This window comes from Rhinopithecus bieti, unplaced genomic scaffold (assembly GCF_001698545.2).
Source record: "Rhinopithecus bieti isolate Rb0 unplaced genomic scaffold, ASM169854v2 scaffold_1887, whole genome shotgun sequence".
NCBI lineage: Eukaryota > Metazoa > Chordata > Mammalia > Primates > Cercopithecidae > Rhinopithecus > Rhinopithecus bieti.
The window spans coordinates 747,532-770,653 of NW_016803685.1; the positions used below are offsets into that span (position 1 = coordinate 747,532).

At 33.7% G+C, this 23,122-nt stretch overlaps 1 protein-coding gene across 1 annotated transcript in view; it reads left to right on the forward strand.

Moving 5' to 3' along the window:
* DPYD (dihydropyrimidine dehydrogenase) overlaps positions 1 to 23,122 on the forward strand; it is an 875,642-nt gene that overhangs the window by 103,041 nt on the left and 749,479 nt on the right. Inside the window, 1 exon segment of the mRNA XM_017850609.1 lies at positions 264 to 346. Coding sequence (XP_017706098.1) covers positions 264 to 346 — 83 coding nt within the window.

Below are 23,122 nucleotides of genomic sequence, written 5' to 3' on the forward strand. Positions count from 1 at the left end.
GTTTATCCACTTTGAAAAATTGATAATGAGACTCCACTTTGAAAAACTGATAAAGAGACTTCTGTGACAGCTGTATCATAAAATGTTTTTATTTTGTTTCTGTTGGATTTAACTGTCAATTTAATGAATCCTACCCAATTAAAGTGGTATGCATATTTTCATGAATCCATGATCAATATAATCAATTACATTTTGCATTAACTGCATAGATATAATTTTCTCAGGATCTTAGAGAATTAATGCAATTTTTAAATATGTTACAGAATTGTGAGAAGCTAGAGAATAATTTTGATGACATCAAGCACACGACTCTTGGTGAGCGAGGAGCTCTCCGAGAAGCAATGAGGTAAGTCTGGGTCACCATAGCAACAGTCACAGATGTGGTAAAGAAAAAGTCATTCTTCATTATTTGGGGAACAAATGAGTTCATTGCCACCATTCAGCTCTGTTCTCTAAGGTATTAATTTGTCAGTGGAGAGACTTCCCTTGAGGCTGTACTTTGGTTTTGAAGCTGCATAAATGTTAAGCCTCAGTGCACAGTAAAAAATGTAAATGTTTAATTTGTTACTTAAAATGCTTAAGGGGTGTCTTGTTTTATATTTATACTAAACTGTGTGATTGAATGAAAATATTGTTCATCTAAATTCTGCCTGTATATAAAAAAAAATTGTACAATGGTGCTTTAACTCAGTAGTATTTCCTCCTAATTAATATTTAATTTAAAGAGAGGTACTGACATTTTCATCTTCTATAACATTTTATAGGATTATATTATATTATAGTATTTTAGTGATTTACATTTTGCACTATTACAAAGCATATAATTAACTTCCTTTCAACTACAGTGGTCTATAGTGACCCTGACTTGTTTCTTTTTTCATTTCTTAACATCAGTAATTCTGAATATTTATATGACATTGTCCCAAATTTGATGCCTTTTAAATAACTTTTAGTGAAGCATTTTTCAAATCTATTTGATCAGAATCCAGAAAGGCTTTTACTAGACATTAAAATGTGTGGGAAGTAAAACTCATCATCCTTAGAGTGAGAAAACAACAAATGATAGTAGTCTTAAAAGTTCTGAGCTTGAATATTTGAGTAGCATAATTTCCAATATCTTTGTAAAGAAACAGTATATTTATGTTTATTTAGCCTATAAAATTAAAATAGATTTTAAAAATATGCCTTCTTCTGTCTTAATGCCCATTTTCAAGGATGTTAAGGCTAAAAGATTAAAATGAGAGAAAGGATAAACCTAAGAGGCTTCCTAGAAAGGTAGTTTAGATACAATTTTGTTATTGCCAGCACACAGTTACCATATACTTTAGTTTAGAAGCTGCTCTCATTTAGTAACCTTCCTTTTACCATGCAAGCAGCAGGAGAAAGTAATTAAATTTAATAGAAGCTGCCCTCATTTTGAAGCCACTTCTATTTAAAACCACAGGGGGAGGTAATTAAATTTAATGGAAACAGTAGCTTCTACACAAAGATACATGGTACTTCTGTATAGATGATTATGATGTCACAAAAAGAGGAATAATATATTACTAGTATGAGAAATTACCAGCTGGAGCAAGTGAGCCTATTTTATTGTTAATGTCTTTACTAATAAAAAAAGAGGGAAAAATAAAACTGAGTACACAATAGAGAATTTGTATCTATATAAAATGCGATCAGATATTCTCAGAAAGTTTAAGTTATTGAAAATTTTAGTAAATTAAAAATAAGATGTAAAATATTTGTTTTGGAAAAGGCTAATGCAGAAATTATGAATAAATTTCTGATTTTCACCAAACATAGTGGTTTATCCTAAAGTTACCACTGCTATAAATTTAACATATTTTTGTAAATGCTTATTATGATAAGTTTAAATACAGTGAACATGCATGTCAATATTTACTTGGAAAACTGCAGTTATACTCTATATTTTTATATCTATTTATTTTGAAGTAAATACATAGACAAACAGGAAGACAAAGAGGGTGCCACCTCTTATGCTTTGAATAAAAGAACTGAAGACCAGAGAGACAGAAAGAACTGAAAAAGAGGCAATGTGAATGAAAAATGATGTGAAAGAGGAAAATACAACGAACAAGGAAAGGATATGTAATCAGTGTAGGAAATTTGTTCTCAAGAAAAAAACAAATTGAATTCTAAGAATTAACTTCATATGAAGAGATTATTAAATTCTGCCAAATTTTGTAATGCATACCATTTTAGAACATACCAGGATGTCCTGTTTTTTTTAAAAAAACTAGAGATGAAGTGATGAGAAAAACAATTATTACCTGACTGGAATAACCTCCCAACCACCCATACTATGAGACAAAGCAGTAGTCTGGATTACTTAAATGAGGATTTAATTTTATGGCTATGAAATGTACTTGTTTGCATAAGTTATATATTTTACACACACACATTATTGGTAATGTCTGGATTCATTAAACATGGTGGAATAATTTAGTAATTAATAGCATACAACAATTAAGTATATGGGGGGTCAGGTGCTTTTTAAAATGTGTTTGGAATATGCTTGAGGTGAAGACCCAGAGACTGAGTGTTTCAGTCTTTTCCCTGGTCCAGAACATTTCATAGTAGCTTTTCTATTAGTCCATTGACCTGGCATAGCTTGGCTATGGGAGCATCCCTTTTTCTTATGAGCTTGATCTCTTTAGCAGCCCTTAAGTGGCTCCAGGTGCCCACAGTGGTGTTCTTGTCCCACAGTGGTGTGTGTAGCCAGGAGGAACTGGAACAGAACTGGACCCACATCTGAAGATTCTCCTATTGTGGCAGCAGTGATGGGGGCCTTTCACCATCTTGGGTACCTCCTTATTTATCAGGGTTTTACTATTTCTATGAGCTTAGAAGAGAAAAGAGAGGATTCTTAGCCACTTCATCCAGTCTGTCTTTTTGGTCAGTCTTTGCTCTGCAGTCTTGAATCTGGTCTGTTGTCAGTATCTGAGTTTACAAATCACTTTAGATCCCTCCCATGCTTCCTCCTGATCCCAGTCTTAGGGATGCCCTGAGCCTGTAGCCCTGATGTGTAAAAAGGATGAGGGGTTACAACCTTCTCTGGAATATGCTAACTAAATAAAACATTAAATAAATACATTAACTGAGGTAGGGAGAGAGAAAAAAAGAGGATTAGTGAAGATTTGGGTTTTCAGGTGACTGCGAGATAGCTAAGGTTAACTCATGTGTAAATGTGCAATAGGCAGAGGGAAAATATAATGCAAAAACTAAAGGAAAAGACTGAGAGTTGATGTGCACATTTAAGACTTGTTAGTATTTTGATGCTTGTTGTAGCCAAGGGAAGGCATATGATTTCCAAGAATAGTGCATTGGGATAAGAAAGAAGGAGAGTCCAGCCAGATGTCTAAGAAAATACAGGGCTTAGGAAAATATGTGCCAGAAAAAACATATTTTGGGATTTAAAATTCTGAATAACCTTTTCTAACAGAGTAAGACTACACTGAAATATAATGTGCCTAAAAAGAAAAGGATAGAGGAATGGAATTCCTGGCCATTGTTCTGTGGCTCTTAGAGACATCTAGACCAGTGCTGCCCAGAAGACCTTTCTGTGATGAGAGAAATGTTCTCCATCTGCTCCATTTAGTGGGAGAGCCATCAGCCACATATGGGCACTGAGTACCTGAAATGCAATGAGTGTAACTGAAGAACTGAACATTTAATTTTACTTAATTTTTATTAATTTAAATTTAAACACTTATATGTGGTTAGTGGCTGTGGTTTGGTCTGTGGTGCCCTAAAGGGATGTTTTTGTGTTGCTAATGTGACTCTTGACTGCCTCTCACTTAACAGAGTTCTCCACAATGGAGAGGCCAGAGTGAAGCTAAACCATGTTCACACACATCACACATAGACACACTTACTTTCTTAGAAAACTAACAGTAAAAGGTAGATCCATAACCTGGTAATAGATGTAAAGCCAAAACTAAAATGTATGATTTGATAATAGAGGAGACAAGGTAGCTCTTATTTTCTAAAGACATGATTTATACATAGAAAGCCCAACAGAATCAACAACAAAACCTCCCTAAGAATTTGACATCTTTTAATGTGATCATATTCAAAATGAAGGTGGAAATTCTTAAGTTACTCTAAGTGTTACTTAAAACAAATAGTGTCTGTAATTGATAATGGATACTATAAAGGTCTGATGAAGTTATTATATGATAAAGTACCCCAAGTAGTTCAGGACATGTTTAATCCCCAGTAAATGGTATAAAAGGTTTTTTGGTTTTTTTGTTTTTTTTTTTTTGGGTTTTGGACCAAAAAAAAAAAAAAAAAAAACAGAGAAAAAAACACTTTATAGTCTCAGTTCACATGGCCCAAAGGAAATTTCATGCATTTTTAAAGAGCTAAAGGAAATAAATGAAACAGCCAAAGTCCAGTGGAATATAGAAGTGACTCTTTGAGATTGAGATGGGGGAGCAGATGATACACTAACAAGTAGGTTAAGAAATCACTAAGCTTTGATTCCATTAAAAAAAAAAAAAAAAAACAGCTTCTGTCATTTGCAACAGCATGGACCAACCTAGAAGACGTTATGTTAAGTGAATATAAGCTAATCACAGACAGGCAAGCACTGCATGATCTCACTCATATGTGGAATTTAAAGATGGTCGTCTCATAGAAGTAGAGGGTAGAATAATGGTTACCAGAGGCTTGGGAGAGTAGTGTGGAGTGGAAATGAGAAGTTGGTGTTCTGTAGCACAGTAGGGTGACTGTAGTCAACGGTAATATATTGTATACTTTAAAATAACGAGAGAGAATTTGGAGTGTTGTCACAGGAGATGGAGACTATCCTGGCTAACACGGTGAAACTCCGTCTCTACTAAATATACAAAAAATTAGCCGGGTATGGTGGCGGGCGTCTATAGTCCTAGCTATTCGGGGAGGCTGAGGCAGGAGAATGGCACGTATTGGGGAGGTGGAGCTTGCAGTGAGCCAAGATTGCGCCACTACACTCCAGCCTGGGTGACAGAGCGAGACTCCGTCTCAAAAAAAAAAAAAAAAAAAAAAAAAAAAAAAAGATAAGTGTTTGAGGTGATAGATATGCTAATTACCTTGATTTGATCATTATGCAATCTAATATGTATTGAAACATCACACTGTATCCAATAAATATGTGCAACTATTATGTGCCAATTAAAAACAAACTTATAAAGCTTATGCAAATGGGGAAAAATCACAAAATTAAAAGACGTCAGTGTACTGTATTGCCATATGTGTGACAGATTTTAAAAATTGGGAGCTCAATAGATAATTGGCAAAGTATGATTAAGAAACCCTTGAAAATATTCAACTCTAATGGCAAACAAAAAGTGTAAATTTCATAAAAAATACACCGATCTCCTGCTTATTGCTGCTAATGCAGTTTGGTGGGAAGGAAGTTTTTGAGTGCTAGAGATGGAATAGTGAGACAGCCATTCTCACAGATGGCTAGAGATGGAATGGTGAGACAGCCATTCTCACATTCTCAGAGGACTGAAAAGTACTGCTGCGTTTAAGGAAAGGATTGTGTCACTAAGTACTAAGAGCCTTAAAACAAACATACCTTTTTGTATTAATTTACCTTCTAGGAATATAGTATACAGAAGCCATAGAAATTATGGATAATATGAATGTGATACTCATATTATCAAATATAACCATGAACAAATTTAATAGAAACTAGTTGTCTACCATTGAGGCAATAGACAATGAAATTATATACATATATAACATAAATATATACAAATTTATATATTACATATAAATGTATATTTTGTTATTTATATATTCATCTTTATAATATTGAAAGATATTGTATTAAATTTGATAAACTTAGTTATAAACTTGTGGTATAGGTAGACAGAGTATATGTAATTATATACACAGATTTACATATATTTAAAATAAATCTGTGTGTGTATATATATGGAGAGAGAAACAAAATTGCTTGTGGAATATTATCTCAACTGAATATAAAAAATTCAGAGAAAAAAATAGGAATGAAATGTGGCTGTTACATCTGGCTGGTTGGCGTACAGATAATTTTTTGAGGCTTATGCTTTTCCATTCTATATTTTCTGTAATGGGAATATATTATGAATAATTACAAAATAGAGAAGGAAAATGGAGAAAACTAAAACTATGAAATTAATACTAGAATCAATAGTAAGAATCAAATTTGAGACTCCAACTGTAATTTTAGGTAAATTAATTATTTTACTCTTACTTTTTTGTAAAATAGGATTTAAAATCTCTTAGGATTTATATGAGGAACTAGGATATATAAGAGAGAATGCTTTGTAATTTATGAAAATAATAAAATAAGGTATGAAATATAATGTTTGTATACATTATTTCCTTTTAATGATGTATGTGCTTACAAGAATTACATGTGTAATACATAAATAATGGAATTCAATGGAGAAGTTCACTGCAGTCTTAGCATATAGAACACTAGAAGCAGTATATCTTCTCCAACTTCTACATAGTCCATTGTAGTGCCGTGGGTGTGGAAATCTTATACAGGATTTCTGAAAATGATAATCAAAGAAAAGACATTTTAAGGTCAGGAAAAAAAGTGCGTCATCTCTAGATCAAATCTCTGGTTTATATTATGATAATGAATTTAGAGTTAAAATTCTCAACTTCTTTTCATCATATTTTTTGTTTATCTTGGCTGATTCAACTCTGTAATCATGCCAAGGTGACTTGATTTCTATACTATCATTTTTCGTACCTGTTTTAGCCCCTGTGGTAAATCCTGAACAACAAGAGGAAAGATGGGGCCACTTTTAACATTGTGTTGTAGTTTTTCTTTTTTGTTTGTTTTGAGATGGAGTTTCAGTCTTGTTGTCCAGGCTGGAGTGCATTGTTGCAGTCTTGGCTCACTGCAAACTCTGCCTCCCAGGTTGAAGCGATTCTCCTGCCTCAGCCTCCCAAGTAGCTGGGATTACAGGCATGCGCCACCATGCCTGGCTGATTTGTGTATTTTTATTAGAGACGGGGTTTCACCATGTTGGTAAGGCTGGTCTTGAACTCCTGACCTCAGGTGATCTGCCCTCCTTGGCCTCCCATGTGTTGCCTTTTTGTCCCTTTTCAGTCTCACAGGCAGTAGAGGGCTATGGGTAATGGATACATGCAATTGAAAGGCGTTTGAATTGAATAACTTGAGAAAAGGCGACATCAGATTCTGAAAAAGAAGAGGTACATATAGAATATACTCATTAATAAAAAAAGCAAAAATGCTTTTGGGAGTTTTTTACAGTGTCAATTAATATGCATAAAATATAGATTGTTAATAGATATATAAGTATACCTCTATGGCAAGAATACAAATTGTTTTTGGAGTGCTAACATTGCCAGTTAGGCATGATTTTATTTGCAGAGCCAAGTTTATTTAGTGAGATCCGTATATTTGCATTAGTACCATAAAGATGAACTACCGGTACATAATGTCTCTGAAATGTATTCTTTTTCATTTGGCTTCATCACGTGTTAAGAATTTTGTCACTAGATGGTGATGTTGAGTTGCACAGTTTATCTGTGCTGGCTTTTTTACTGGTGTGTGTAATACTATTTGTGGGTGCATCATAAACAGCCATTTATACAGAGTTAAATATGAAAGTATAACCATGTAAACTTGGAAAGTAGCTTTTAAGAGGTCTAACATTTCTAAATATTATTTGAGTCAAAAGGTTAAAATTGCTTTAATGTCGTTGTTTCTTTACCTTCAACTCAAGGACTTTTAGAGGTAGAAGCAATATAAATAGCAATCTAACTTTTTATTGAAAGGCTGAGGTCTGAAAAGAGATTCCAAGACATTTAAAAGAGGTAATTTTTCAGCTTTTCAGGTATGTCCTGTCTGTGTGTAATAGTCTAATGTATGTCTTTAATTTCACTCCTCTGTTAGTGTTCAGTAGTACTGGTGCTGACTACCATCTGACCTAAGGATTATGTTACTACTGGAACCTAGGTATTATTTTAACTGTTTATGATTTGGGTTATGTTAATATTGCATCTGTTGCTAAATATAATGGTTGAATTACACTGATACTTTAACTGATACTTCTACGTAAACCATGACTCTAAGTAAGCCGTGATTAGTAAACCATGAACCGAGTAATTTTGTTCGTCTGAATAAGATTTAAAGATAAGAATATGATAATTATTCTACTTTATCTTATTCTTAGAGATTTGTGTGTGTGTATGTATATGCATATTTCCATATGTGGTATGTATTATATAGATACTACATGTATGTATATATTTCTCTATAAAATCTCCCCTTTGCTGTCAAGGAAAACTTGCACCATGACAGCATTTGGAGTTTGGAGTTCCCTTGCCCTTCAGGTGTATTCATTAGGATTACAAAGATACAAGGAAGTTCTATGAAATTCTTTTAAAATAGTTAAAAATGGAAGAGGGGAAGGAGAAGGCACCCTAAGTGTTTGAGATTAGCGAATTGATTAAGTAGTTTACAAAGGAAGTATAAAGCTCTTAGGGAAAAATCGAAGTGGCATTGAAGAAGAATATCAAATAAGTAAAATGAGAAAGTATTAACAAAATACTTCGAGTGAAATTAGCAGGTTGTTTAATAGTATGGAAAGTAAATAATTTTTTAAACATTCTGAAAATGTTATGTAATGATGCAAGTAATAATAGATGATTTAACATTTGTAACTTTTTTTATTTTCAAAGTGTTCAAAAACAAATTCCTTTATAATCAGAAATGCCCATGTAGAAGGGTATATTTTAACTATGTGAAAAGTTTTGAGCAGTGAGATTGGATTCAGAAGCAATGTTTCAGCTCTTTTCTATTGTAATCATTTGTAAAATTCTATCTTAATTATGTTTTTTCAAGTTTTTAATCACTAAATAGATCAGCAGGAACCTCCTGAAAGCCTCACTCCCCAAATCAGCAGAGGAGAAGAGTATACTCTTGTCTTCTATGCACAGAGAAGACGTTATCTTTATCATTTCTATTATAGAAAAACTCATATTTCACCATGCCTAGAGCAGGTTCCTTGATTTGGTTTATGCCACCTAACACATGAATAAGTCAGTCAGGATGAGTACTTTCAGATATTTTGAAATCAAAAGACAAAAGTGCAACATTACTTTAGATAATCATGCACGTGTCCTAATAAATATCATTGAAATACAGGTCAGAAAATATATGTAATGAATTTTATGTAATTTTTTAATTTATGTAATTAATTTCATGTACATTGAGTAATATGAATGTATGTATATGTCTTTATATACGTGTATACACATTCACACACATGGATACACACATTTGGTAATTTATATAATTAGTTTCTTGAGCATTTTGTAATATGAATGTATGTATATGTCTTGATACACATATATACACATGGACACACATGGATACATACATTTGGTATTATAGATACATACATTTGGTATTATCTGTTTGCCATGTAAATTAGGACTATTACTGCCATTCACTCACTTCAGGAGTGAGTGAAAGCAAGATTTCACACTCAGTTTTAGATGGTCCCAATATAATTTAGTAGGGGAAATAGAAGAAAACTATTATATTAGCTGTTGCCAGTGTTTAGTAAAATCAACCATATGGTCGGCAACAATGCTTCTGGATTATTTATGTATTTGTTATTAACTGGCATATATAAATAAAAGAATTCTGTCGATTTAGAATCTTTTTCTTCACTTTAGACTTGAATTAGAATTCGAATGTGAGAAATATTGATTACATAATTATCAAGTACAAATCTGGTGAAACAGTAGAGCAAATGAAATCAGTTAATAGGTTAACACGATTAATTAAGTTATTAATTATTTATTTATGAAATGCATTATAATACTCATTACTCTGAGCATTGGTTTGTTCCACCTGGTGCCTCGTATGTACTAGGTGACATTTGTTCAAATACAGTATTTGCAGAAAAAAATCAAATTAATATTGCAAGTAACAGTTTGATATATTTGGGATGATAAAACCAAAAAAGAAAATATGTACCATTGATATACAGAATGTATCTATTTGAAACAAGAGCATTGACAACAGCAACGTGAATAAGAAGCGCCAAACCAAGCAAGGTCAGGAAAATATTGCATCTTCCCCTTAGTATCAAAAGATTGTGTATTAAAGACTAGGAAAGAAGGGATGCAGCTTTTGTTTTGCTACCAAAGAAAAGTGCAGAGCTAAGTCGTTACTCTAGAATGCTTATCATTTTAGATACAGACTTTGAATGAGCAGCTAATAGCTAAAATTATTTAGGAGATAAAAATTGGTACTGTGAGGATTAGCTTTAATTTTAAGTATCCATAATTGAAGTGCTACATTATGATTTTAATGTTATGATAATCTTGTTAACAAGCTGTTGTGTATATACTATCATATTTTAATGTAGTTGCAAAGCTTAAGTAAACCATAAAGTAAATTGCTTTTTGAATCAGGCTTTTACAAGTGGAAAATTAGTGGTTTACATGTTTTGAATACGTATTTTGTAATTATATTTGTTGTTTTCTACAACTGAAGAAGACTAATAGATTTACAGATAATAGATTATTGTTTATAAGCACATTGGCTTTTTTTTTGTTATTGCTCATTCTAATTATTTGGGATATATGTCACAATGTACTATAATAAAATAGCTGTCCGTAGGTTGGGTTTTTTTTTTTTTTTTTTTAAGCCGTCTCTTCTGGAAGATATACATTGACATTTAGTTACAATATTTCTGATTTCTCATATATCAGCTTGTTACATTTAGAAGAAAATTAATACCATTTCTTATCTAGCATTTCTACAGGTTACTGTGATGTGTACTAAATACCTTCCATTGAAGGTATTTGTGTTTATTTTATTTTGGGGAAAAAGTCTCCCATTCTGACAAGTTCTTTTTAAAAAATGTGTTGCCTCTTTTGAAAATCAAGTAGAAATAAGGAAACATTTTGTTGTAAAAGGCCAGATAGCATACATTTTTAGCTTTCTGGGCTACATAATTTTTGTCACAACTACTCAATTGTGCTGATGTCATACAAAGGCATCTGTAGACCACATATGAATGCATGGGTGTGGCTGTGTTGATGTGGCTGTGTTCCAATAAAATTTTATTTACAAAGACAGGCAGCCATCTGGATTTAACCCTCATGTTGTAGTTTGCAGACCCTTCGTTGAGAGCAAACATGACTTAAGTCCATTAGAATAAATTTCAAACAATTTTTGGAGAAATATTTTAAGAATTTATTTTTGTTTCTGATAGATTAATACAAATACTATGAAGTTCTTCCAGTTTCATCAATGAACATGACTATAACTTTACTGAGGGGCCCTATCTTCTAATTTCTAGGCTGTTCTTTGAAATTGAGTAAGTTACATTTCCTAGATTACTCATTCAAGTAATTAAGTGCGATTAAGAATTAAACAGACAGTCTAGCTTGTGAAATCACCAATATGCAACAAACAGGAGACATAGGTCCAGTGCCACTGAATTAATTGACTTTGATTATTCATGTTTATGTTTTATAGTTACAATGTGGAATAACCACCAGTGAACCATTTACATTATGAAATAGTATAATGTTGCTCTTAGTTGGACAATTAGCTTTCTATAGTGCGGTACCTATAAAAAGACAACATTGTGATGTTTTAGTTTATTTATGATTCTTTTAAGTAGATGAATCATGGTACCTACTCAGGCACATCTATGATATCTGATATTGATTGAAGAAATATTGATTGCGGTCTATTATTTTAATGCCTTTGTAAGGTTTGTACCCATGGAATTGTCTAAAGAATTACTTTTATTAAAAATTTAGTCAATGCATATTTAATAAATTGGTGAATTTTGAATAAATATTTTCTTGTAGTCTACAGAGAGGGTTTTTTGTTTTGTATTTTCTTTTCTTTTCTCTCTGTTTTTTTAGGTGAAAGGAGATGCCATATAGGATATTCTAAACTCCATTTAAAAAATGTGTTTGGCACCTGTAGTCCCAGCTACTCAGGAGGCTAAGGTGTGAGTACCACTTGAGGCGCAAGGAGTATGAGGCTACAGTGTGCAGTGTCCACACCTGTGAATAGCCATTGCACTCTAGCCTAGGCAATGCAGTGAGAATCCATCTCTTAAAAAATTAAATTAAAAATTAAAAATGTAAGTGTTCTTGGTGTTTTCTTGATGTGCAAGATGTTATTTGGTGACAGCTATTCTGATGTGTTCAGATATGCAGTGAATTGGGAATAAACCCTAATTTCAATGGCTTCTAATGATGGCTGGAAAGGCCTTGCTCCTGTCAAAGGCCAACACCTTCACTTGTGATCTGGATCCCATTTCCTCTAGTCTTTTCAAAAATTTCCCTTGTGTAATAACCCTCTCTCTCCTGAAACACTAATTTTTGCTTTTATGTGATTATTTCCATCTGCATACTTGCATATAGTGCATCTTAAAGACAAACAAATAAACGAAACCTGTCTACTTTTTCCTCTCCAGGTGCCACTCCATTTTGCTCCTCACCCTCAACGCCTAATGAAAGAGTTGTCAATAAAGGTTTTTCATTTTCTGATCTCCCCTTAATCCACTTCACCTGGACATCTCTTGCTGTCAGTTCAGTGAGACTGCTCTGTGTTGCCAAATCTGTAATTTGTACTTGACTCGTCTGCAGCGTTTGCTTCAATTGACTATCCTTTCTTGAAACATTTTTCCTCCTAGGCTTAAGTTACTCAACATCATTTTATTCCTCCCCTGCTTCATTGGCCACTACTTTTAACTCTCCTAGGCAGCTATGTCTTCTTCTTTTCAATGTCTAAATATTGACATATTATAGGACGTAGTATTGGAATGCCTTGTTTCTACTATTTTCCCCTCTGTTCCTAGGTAGTTATCATCTCTTTCCTTAATTAACATCTATTTGATGATAACTGTCATATTTTCGTTTCTGGTTTTGTGCCTCCCCTAAACTTCAGCTTTATACTTCAGTCAAACACTTGACTTAGCCACTTCAATATGTAAATAATAACTCAAATTTAACATATCCAAAGGTGATATCTGGATCTGCATTTTCCTTCCTTCCTTCTTGCCTGCCTGCCTGCCTGCCTGCCTGCCTGCCTTCCTTCCTTCCTTCCTTCCTTCCTTCCTTCCTTCCTTCCTCCTTCCCTCCCTCCCTCTTCCTTCCTTCCTTCCTCCTTCCCTCCCTCCTTCCCTCCCTCCCTCCTTCTTCCTTCCTTCCTTCCGTCTTTCTTTCGTCTTTTTTTTTTTTTTTTTTTGAGACAGGGTCTCACTCTGTCTCATAGGCTGGAGTGCAGTGGCACGATCTCAGCTCACTGCATCCTCCCTATCCCAGGTTCAAGCGATTTTCATGCCTCAGTCTACCGAGTAGCTGGGACTACAGGCATGCACCACCATACCTGGCTAGTTTTTGTATTTTTAATGGATATGGGATTTCACCATGTTGGCCAGGCTTGAGATTCCTGGATTTCTCACCACAATCCTCCACTGAACTAATTCGTCCACTAGTCTTTCTATCTGAGTAAATGACAGTAGCATCATCTTTAGTTATTTGAACTTCAAATCTGGAATTCGTGGAAAATTTTTCTCTCTCACACTTGCATCTCATCAAAAAGAAAGTTGTATAAAAATTCCTATTACAGCTATGTCCTCAGAATCTGTCCAATTTTGTTTCTGCCCTGATACCCTCCTTACCTCTCATCTTAACTACTGATTTCCTTTTTTTACTTTCTTTAAAAATCCATTTTCCACAGATCACCAAGATGAACCAAGTTGTGACCTTTCTCTCCAAAGGCTTGCTATTTTACTTAGAATAAATGACAAATTCCTTACTCCTAACTCTCTTGCAAATACCTTTGTGATCTTCCTCTGACTCATTAACCATATGTCTAACCTCTTTCATCCTTGCTCGCAAAGTTTCTGACCAGCCGTCTTTCCATCCCTAAAACTTTCCAGGCTTGGACCTGATGTTTACCTGGGCTCCTTCTTACATGGGCTCTTCCATGCCTTGCTGTTTCTTGTGTTACAGCTCTCAGCTCAGTGTCATCTTTTCTAAAAGGGATCAGTAAATGTTAGGTGAATAAAAATTGAATGAAAGAGGTAAAGTAATTTGGGCATATGGCACAAAATTGAAGGAGCCAGAATTTGAACCCAGACTCATTCCTCTTGCAGAACTCATTACCTCTCAGAAATTTTTAGGGGTATGTGTGTGTGTGTGTGTGTGTGTGTGTGTGTGTGTGTGTGTGTATGTTTCCTATCTAGGCCATGGGATATAAGTACTTTGTCAATACACTTTATACACATATTAGAGAAAAGCTTCATTAAAGGAATAAAGGAATAAAATGGTAGATATCATGGACTTATATGCAGATATTTAAAGATCAGTCTTCCTAATATTTCCTAAGGGGTCTAGGAAATTTAGTTTAATTTAGTACATTTTCTAACTTCAGGCCTATAGCTCTGTCCCATTTTAAGGACCATTACTTTGGCTTGGGAATAGAAGAAGTAATAGTAGTGATTTTATTTAGAGATCTTCCATAGCATCAACTTTTAGTAGAAACGGGTGTTTGTCATTGGACCACAGAGGTAATACTTTTAGTCGATATCTGTGCTATGTTTACAAACCAATTATCTTGCTAGCATCTTTCTCTATCTTTCAGGAGAGTTTAGAGTAATTCTCTTTTTTTCTTTTAGATGGGGAAAGAAAAATGATTTACAATAAGGTTAAATTACTTACTGACATTATATTTGTCATTGTCATATTTTTTCTTCATATTTCATTGCTTCTTTCATCCCCTTAGATGGTGTTTATAATTTCATATTCTGGGAGGGAATATTGCTTGAGACATTTCTCACCCAGAGGTAAGAATTGGGTTGAAATTTAAACAGCTTGGATGAAAAAGCTGTTTGGGGAATCAGATTTTTTTTCTTTTTAATAGTGAGAAAATGATAAGAATTTTCTTCCTGTGAATGAAAATAATTACTAGTTTTGACACATAATTAAAGGTAAATGATTGCATATGAGGAAACTATATTAAATAATTTATATACATTGGGTAGCCAGTTTGATCCAGCCACTACCATTAATTGCAGTCTGAAAGTTGTTCCCTGTATGGGGCATTCCACCAAAATGACAGTCTGTTGTTCTTTGGCATTAATATAAGACTTGTCCTGCATTTCATATTTACCCAGGATTATATTCTGTTCATCTGAAATTTTTTGAGAATTGATTTTCCTTTCAGTACTTCCACCAAAGTACCTGTCTGTTTTTAAAGAGCATGATATTTTTGTCACACATATTTCTATAGATGACATAGTTATTGAAGAAGGGTTTCTTGACTATATCAATACTAACATATACTCTTTGAAACCTACAATTACATGAGCAAACTAATAATTTCTAGACATATCTAAATCATTGTATGCCTGTGATTATGATTTTCTGCTTGTTTATAAAACAAATACTTTTAAATATGATGATGCATAGAAATAGAGTATTTTTTAAATTGCCAAATAGTTTAGGACCATGAATACCTCTCCATAAGCTAAGTTTTATATTTTATATCTTCATAAATATATAACATAGTAGATTAATTTGACTTGACTAAATCTAGATTATTGTGTTACTGTTACGGTACTCAGTCTTAAAAATGCACTTTGGAAAAAAATCCTTAGTGTTTGGAGACATATATAAATATTATACACATACATTCCTTGTACCATGATTCAAATTGACTATTTTTGAATGGCTTATCACATTTCAGGTTTATCTCTAATTATACAGAAAGTGATTGTAGTTACCATATGTGTTTACTAAAAACAATATGAGGCAAATCTTTTTCTGTTCTTGATCATTAAATTCAGTTTGGTTATGAGGCCTGTCAAATACCAGGCACAAGGTTGGGTGCTAGAGTATAAGAGTGAACAGCCCTCAATTCCTGCTTTCAAAGCTTAGTGCCTAGGGATAGATTTACTGTCAAAAGAGGTGGTTTTTTGAAAGTATTTAGATGGAAGCCAGTGATGTGCATAAAATGTTTTAAGTCATCAGCATGCATTTATTAATTCTAAAATTGTGAGAGAAGATTAAAGCAAAACCAGTGGGGAAGAAGCAGTGGGTAAAGGAAAATCTGAAAATAGCCACAGCTATTTAATAACTGATAAGGAAAGAAAGAAGTTACCACCGGAAAGGGATGACTGTTGTATTGTTTTCTAAAATGTTCACTTATAGTGATTTTCTAATGTTAATGATACCTTCAAATGTGTATGTGTTACATTTTTATTTATAGTTTTAAATTAATTTATTTAATGACCTCAGACTCTTTATCTGTGATTGGTAATTAAAGGGTGTTAGCCTTTATAAGAACTATCTGTAGCTAACAGTTACAGTGCACCATCACATACACTTTGAATTTCAACCTACAACTTGGAGATTATAATAGAGGAAAAGTTATATGTTTGCAACATGATAATGTATTTTAATATAATTTTAAATTTTAGTATGTGTATTAAGATGGAATTAAGAATACTGGTTGATTGTAAAATTAATTGAAGTTTAGAAACGAAGTAATTTTTATATGCAAGGGACTGAGATCTAATCTATGACATTTAGAGAATTTCTTTAAGAAAGACGGGTTATTACATTGAAATATTTATTGTTTTGAGAAATGTTTGTATTTGTGAATACTACTAGCGTTTATATCTGATGGGTGACTCTAGTTTAAGAATTATAGTGTAAGGCCATTGAAGGCACAGTGACATTGAAAATTTGTGGAGGTACTCTTACATCTGGTTTAGTCTTCCAAATATTTATTGAGTTCTTACGTATGCAAAGTACAAGTAGAAACTGGGGATACAGTTATGAGCAAATTTTCATGAGCTTTATCCTCATGAAAATTTGTTAATGGGCAGGCAGGTGGGCATTGATCAAATAACCACACAAATGTATATAAAATTATTATTAAGATAATTTTACAAAGACGAAGAAATGTTGCTAAGAGTGTAAATTATAGGAAGATTTGACAGGGAAGTCTTTAACAAAGAGTAAATCAAGCTGAAATCTGAAAGAAGAGTAAGTGGATATAGGTTAAGAAAATAGGCCAATACCTAAATGAGAGATTTCTGACGCAAAGTTTTTGTGGGCCTGTGGTAGATGAAGGTGACTGAAGACCAATATGACTAAAACATGGAGGGCATGGAAGTACGTTGTGAGAGATGAGGTTGAAGCTGTAGATAGGGGCCAACCTTGGGAAACCCCACTGAGAAATTTTGTCTTTATACTAGGAGAATTTCGTATACTAGTAAGTATTTAAAATAATTAAGCTTTTGAGATACGTAACCATAATTGTAGAATTTTTAAAAATATCACTGACTGAAATAAAAAGGTTCAGAAGGATCTACAATGAATACAGTGTGTCTGCATGGGAGGCTCTCATGTTTGTTTTGGTAAGAGAGAGATATGAGAGCTCTAATATGCATATTAGAGCTCAAGTAGTGTGCAGGGATTGGATAGATGTTTAGGATGTAAAATGTGAAGGATGGGAGAAGAGAATTAACTGTCAGGTCTCTGGTGTAACTGGATGGATAGGGAACACTATTGGTAAGAATGTACATTGGTAGACTGTTTCATTACAGGGTTATTTGACAATATCAAATTTAAATGTTCATTCCCTTTAATCTGTAATTAAAGGGATAATAGGATGATGTCTTATATAATTATTTAATACATGATGCTGTTTTCTCTTCATATCTGTTGTACTAAGTGAGGTGGGTAAGTGCCCTTTTTATTTCCCGTTGATGCTTCTTTATTTTACCTTTCTCTTCTGGAAATCTATCAAATGTGATTTCCATTACATCGTATTGCCTGTTACCCGTCTTTCCTGTAGCCTCCTGTGGATCCTTTGGTCACATTCCTTATTCTTTAAAATTTATCTCTGGGCTCACTTTGTCCAACTTTCATCCTGATTCTTTGTTAGTTCAATATTCTACACAGATGAGGCGTTCAGCACCTGACCTCTATTCCTTGAATTTTTCTCCTCCAGTATTTTTGGTTTTCCACCTTAATCCAGTCACCTACTCTCACAATTACCTCAGACACTTAATTATGTGCTATTGTGTATACTACATCTTACCTCAGCCACCCTACATCTCCTCACGACCACTGATTTATCATGTAGTTCTACAGAAGTTAGCTTACCCCAAATTTTAGGTAGTCCTTGACTCTTCTAGTCTTCTTAAAATTATCTCTCGCGTTCTACAGTCAGTCAATCAGAAACTATTGTTGAATCTCCTTTAAAAATATATCCTAAATATTAAGAGACTGACATCCTCTAAGACTACCACTTCAGTCCAAGCCACCATAATTGCTGACTATTGTAACAGCTGACATCTTGGGCTGGAGGTGTGGTGAGGGTGGTTAAAAAAATCCCAATATCTAACCCAAACTTCAGATCAATTAAATGAGAATTACAGGCATGCATGAATCACGTGTCTGTGTGTGTGTGTGTATATATATATATATATATATATGTGTATGTGTATGTGTATGTGTTGGAGAGGTAGCAGTTAGCATCAGTATTTTTGAAGCATCCCATTGCAGATAATTTCAGAATGCAGTCAAGATTGAAGATTACTCTTGTAACTGGTATCCATAAAGACTGTTCTTCACACAGGAGCTTGAGTGATCTTTTAATTTGGTCAAATCATATTTCTCTTCTGCTCAAAACACGCTAGTGATTTCAAACTGCACTTAGAGTAAAAGTCAAAATTCCGACAATGCTCTATGTGATCCTGATCCCCTCTACTGCCTCCGTGACTTTATATTTTAGAACTCAGTTTATCCCTCATATTTAGCCATACTGGTCTAAACATTGAGAAATTAACACTTTTCAAAATAACCATAGGTCAGAAAATAAATAACGGGAAATTAAAAAAATATTTTTTACTGAACAATGAAGTTAAACATGAAAACTTTTCAAATGCAATGAAGGAATCACTTAAAAGAAAGTTTATGGCCTCTTTGGAAGACAGTTTGGCAGTGTTTTACAAAATAAAATTACTCCATATATTCATTATAGTTTTAAAAGATTATGGATATATAATTATTTTAAATAATAAAATGATATAAACTCAAATTTAAGACCTGGTAAGATTGGGAACAAGGCAAGGATATTCATTCTGACCACTGCTTTTTGGCATCATACTGGCAGCACTAGCTAATGTGATGGGAAAGAAAAGAAAATAAAGATATACAGTTTGGGAAGAAATAAATGAAACTACATTTGTATATCTTTCTTTTCTTTTCTTTCCCAATCGTGTAATCTGTGACATGATTGTCCATGTAGAAAATCCTAAAATTGACCAAAATGTTCATAGAACTAATCAGCAATTATTAGTTCCTTACTAATAAACAAGGTTGCCAGATACAAGATTAATATACAAAAGTTAATTGTTTTCATATGTATCAGCAATGCACAATTAGAATTTGAAATTTAAAAGATAATATTATTTAAATTAGTACCAAAAAAGGAAATACTTAATAAATCTCATAACATAGGTACAAGATCTATATGAGGAAATCTATAAGATTCTGGTGAAAGAAATTGAAGAAAAACAAAATAAATGGAAACATCTTTTATGTTTCTGGAAAGGAATACTCACAATTCTCAAGATGTTGGTTCTTTCCCACTTGTTCTGAAGATTCAATGTAATTACAATCAAAATCTCAGGAAGTTATATCTTGCTTATAGACAAACTGATTCCAGACCTTATACAGAAAAGCAGAAGACTCAGAATAACTGACATAATATTGAAGGAGAACAAAATCTGAGAATTGACAATACCCAAATTTAAGACTTACTATAAAGCTGCCCTAGTTAAGGCAATGTGGTGTTATTGAAAGGATAGACAAGATCAATGAGCCAGAATACAGAGCCCAGAAATAGGCCTACATAATCAACTGGCCTTTGACAAAGGAGCACAGGCATTTCAATGGATAAATGATACCGGAACCACTGGACATACACATGCTAAAAAGAAATATAGACACACTAGACACAGACCTAACACCTTTCACAAACATTAACTCAAAATGAAGTATAGAACTAAATAGAAAACACATGCTTACTATATTCTGAGAAGATAACAGAGAAAATATAGATGTTATTGGATTTGGTGATAACATTTTAGATACAACTCCAAAGGCATGATCCATGAACTAAAGAATTGATACGTTAGACTTTATTACAATTAAATATTTCTGCTCTGCAAAAGGCACTGTCAAGGGAATGAAAAGATAAGCTACAGACTGGTTAAAAAATTTTACGAAAGAAACATATCATAAATAAATGACATAAAAATATAAAAAGAACCACTAAAATTCAACAATAAGAAAATAACCTGATTTTAAAATGGGCAAGAGATCTGAACATACACCTCATCAAGAAAGATATACAGATGGCAAATAACCATGTGAAAATATGTCATTAGGGAATTGCAAATTAAAACAACAGATACCGCTACACAATTAGAATGGCCAAAATCCAGAACACTGACACCACCAAATGTTGATGAGAATGTGGAGCAAAAGGGACTGTCATTCATTTTTTGCTGGGAATGCAAAAATAGTAAAGCCACTTTGGAAGGCAGTTTGGCACCTTCTTACACAATTAAACATACTCTTACTATCCAGTCCAGCAATTGCATTTTTGGCATTTACCCAAAGTAGTTGAAAACTCATGTCCACACAAAAACCTGCACACGGATGTTTACTGCAGTTTTATTCATAATTGTTAGACTTTGAGCTAACCAATATGTTCTTTAAAAGATGAAGGCCTAAATAAATTGTGGTACATCCGGACAAAGGAATATTATTTAGAGTTAAAAATAAATGAACTATCAGGTCACAGAAGACATGGAGGACAGTTAAATGCATATTACTAAATGAAAGAAATTGATCTGAAATGATTACACACTGTATTATTCCAAGTGTATGACATCCTGGAAAAGGCAAAACTAAAAAGGCAGTGAAAATATGAGGGGTTGCAAGGGGTTTAGGAAGAAGAGATGAATAGGTGAGGCACAGAGGATTTTTAGGACAGTGAGAATACTTTGTATGATACTATCCTGATAGATCCATATTATTGTATATTTGTCAAAGGCCTTAGGATATACAACACTAAGAATGATTTCTAATGTAAACTGTGAAATTTGTGTGATAATGATGTGTCAGTGTTAGTTCATCATTGTAATAAGTGTAGTACTCTGATTCACAATGTTGATGGTGAGGGAGGTTTTCCTTGTGTGGGGGTAGGAGAAATATGGGAACTCTATGCATTCCTTTGAATTTTACTGTGAACCTAAAACTATTCTAAAAAAGGAGGTGTACACAATTTTTTAAAATAGTCAAAATATTTGAGTAAAAAAAGTCCCAAAAGATGACATACACACATCCAGTAGGCACATGAGAGTGTGCTCAACATCATTAGCCATCAGGAAAACACAAATTAAAACAACAGTAACATACTATTTTATACCCACTTGTATGATGAATATTAAGAACACTGGCAAAACCCAAATTTTGGTGAAGATGTGAAACAACTGCATCTTCTTCTAGATTTTACTGTTGTTGACTTCTAATTTTCTTCCATTGCGGCCAGAAAATAAAATCTATAAGATTATAATCTTTTGAAACTTGATTTTTGTCCCTGCATGTGGTCTATTCTTGGTGAATGTTTTGTGTGAACTTGACAAGAATGTTTATTTTGCAATTGTTGGATTTGGTGTTCTATAAATATCAATTAAATTCAGGCAATGGATAGATTTATCTAGCTCTTCAGTATCATTACTGTTATTTATGATTCTGATAGAGGGTTGCTAAAATCTCCAACTATGATTTGAAGTTGGTCAATTTTTTTCTTTCGGGTCCTGACAGTTTGCATTTTATGCTTCTCCTGAGCCCTCATTCATTTTGTTTATTTCTGTATTTTGGAAGCTTCTAGCCTCTCTTTTTAGCTTCCTACAAACCTCTTGAATTCAGTATGTGTCCAGTGGGGAAACAGCTGTATTTATTCTCTTAATTTTCCAATTATAACACCCCTCCCCCTGTGCCAGTGACCACTAAACGTTTTGCTGATTTCCCCTTAGCTCATCTTGAGAAAGTTCTCCTGTCTTAGGAACTTTCATTTGTCTACTTCTTGCTTTCTCAGATCTCTTATGCCTCTAAAAAATATGGTGTTGCGGTTTATCCAGCTTTTTCTAGATTTTAGCAGAGAGAACATTGACTGGCCTCCTGTGACTTACTACATTATCCCTAGAAGGTGAAGTTCCTTTCTGTGTCTGACTCAGCACATTGTTTTGGTAATCAAAGTCATGGACTGATTGAATATAAGCAACTACATATCATGTTTAAAGGAAGACAGAACTGTGTTTTTAAAAAAATAAGTTACTTTCCGTTTTGTTTATTTCAAGCAAAATATTTAACCTGCTGTCTTTTCCCCCTATATTTTCTTTAAAATCTGGACGTGTAAGAAAGTTTCATGACTGGTCCTATTCTCACTCTATGTTCATGTTCTATTCTTTGGCTCTTACCCACTTAGTATATCAGTGTCTCTCAGGTATGTATTCTGTGCCCTGGTCACCCTCTTGAATCTCAAACTTACAGTTTTAAATGTTTGTTTGATATTTTATTATTCTTCAAGAACTTCAGACTCAACATTTCAATCCCCAAATTCATTTGCTTTGCCTTTCAGTTGGTCTCCTACATTCCCAGAGTTCTACTTCTGGCTCTGTCAGTGGGACTGACTGTAATTTTTAGTAAGCCCCTTAATTTCTGTGATCCTTTCTTTTCTTTTCTTTTCTTTTTTTATTATTATTATACTTTAAGTTCTAGGGTACATGTGCGTAACGTGCAGGTTTCTTACATATGTATACTTGTGCCATGTTGGTGTGCTGCACCCATCAACTCGTCAGCACCCATCAATTCGTCATTTATATCAGGTATAACTCCCAATGCAATCCCTCCCCCCTCCCCCCTCCCCATGATAGGCCCCGGTGTGTGATGTTCCCCTTCCCAAGTCCAAGTGATCTCATTGTTCAGTTCCCACCTATGAGTGAGAACATGC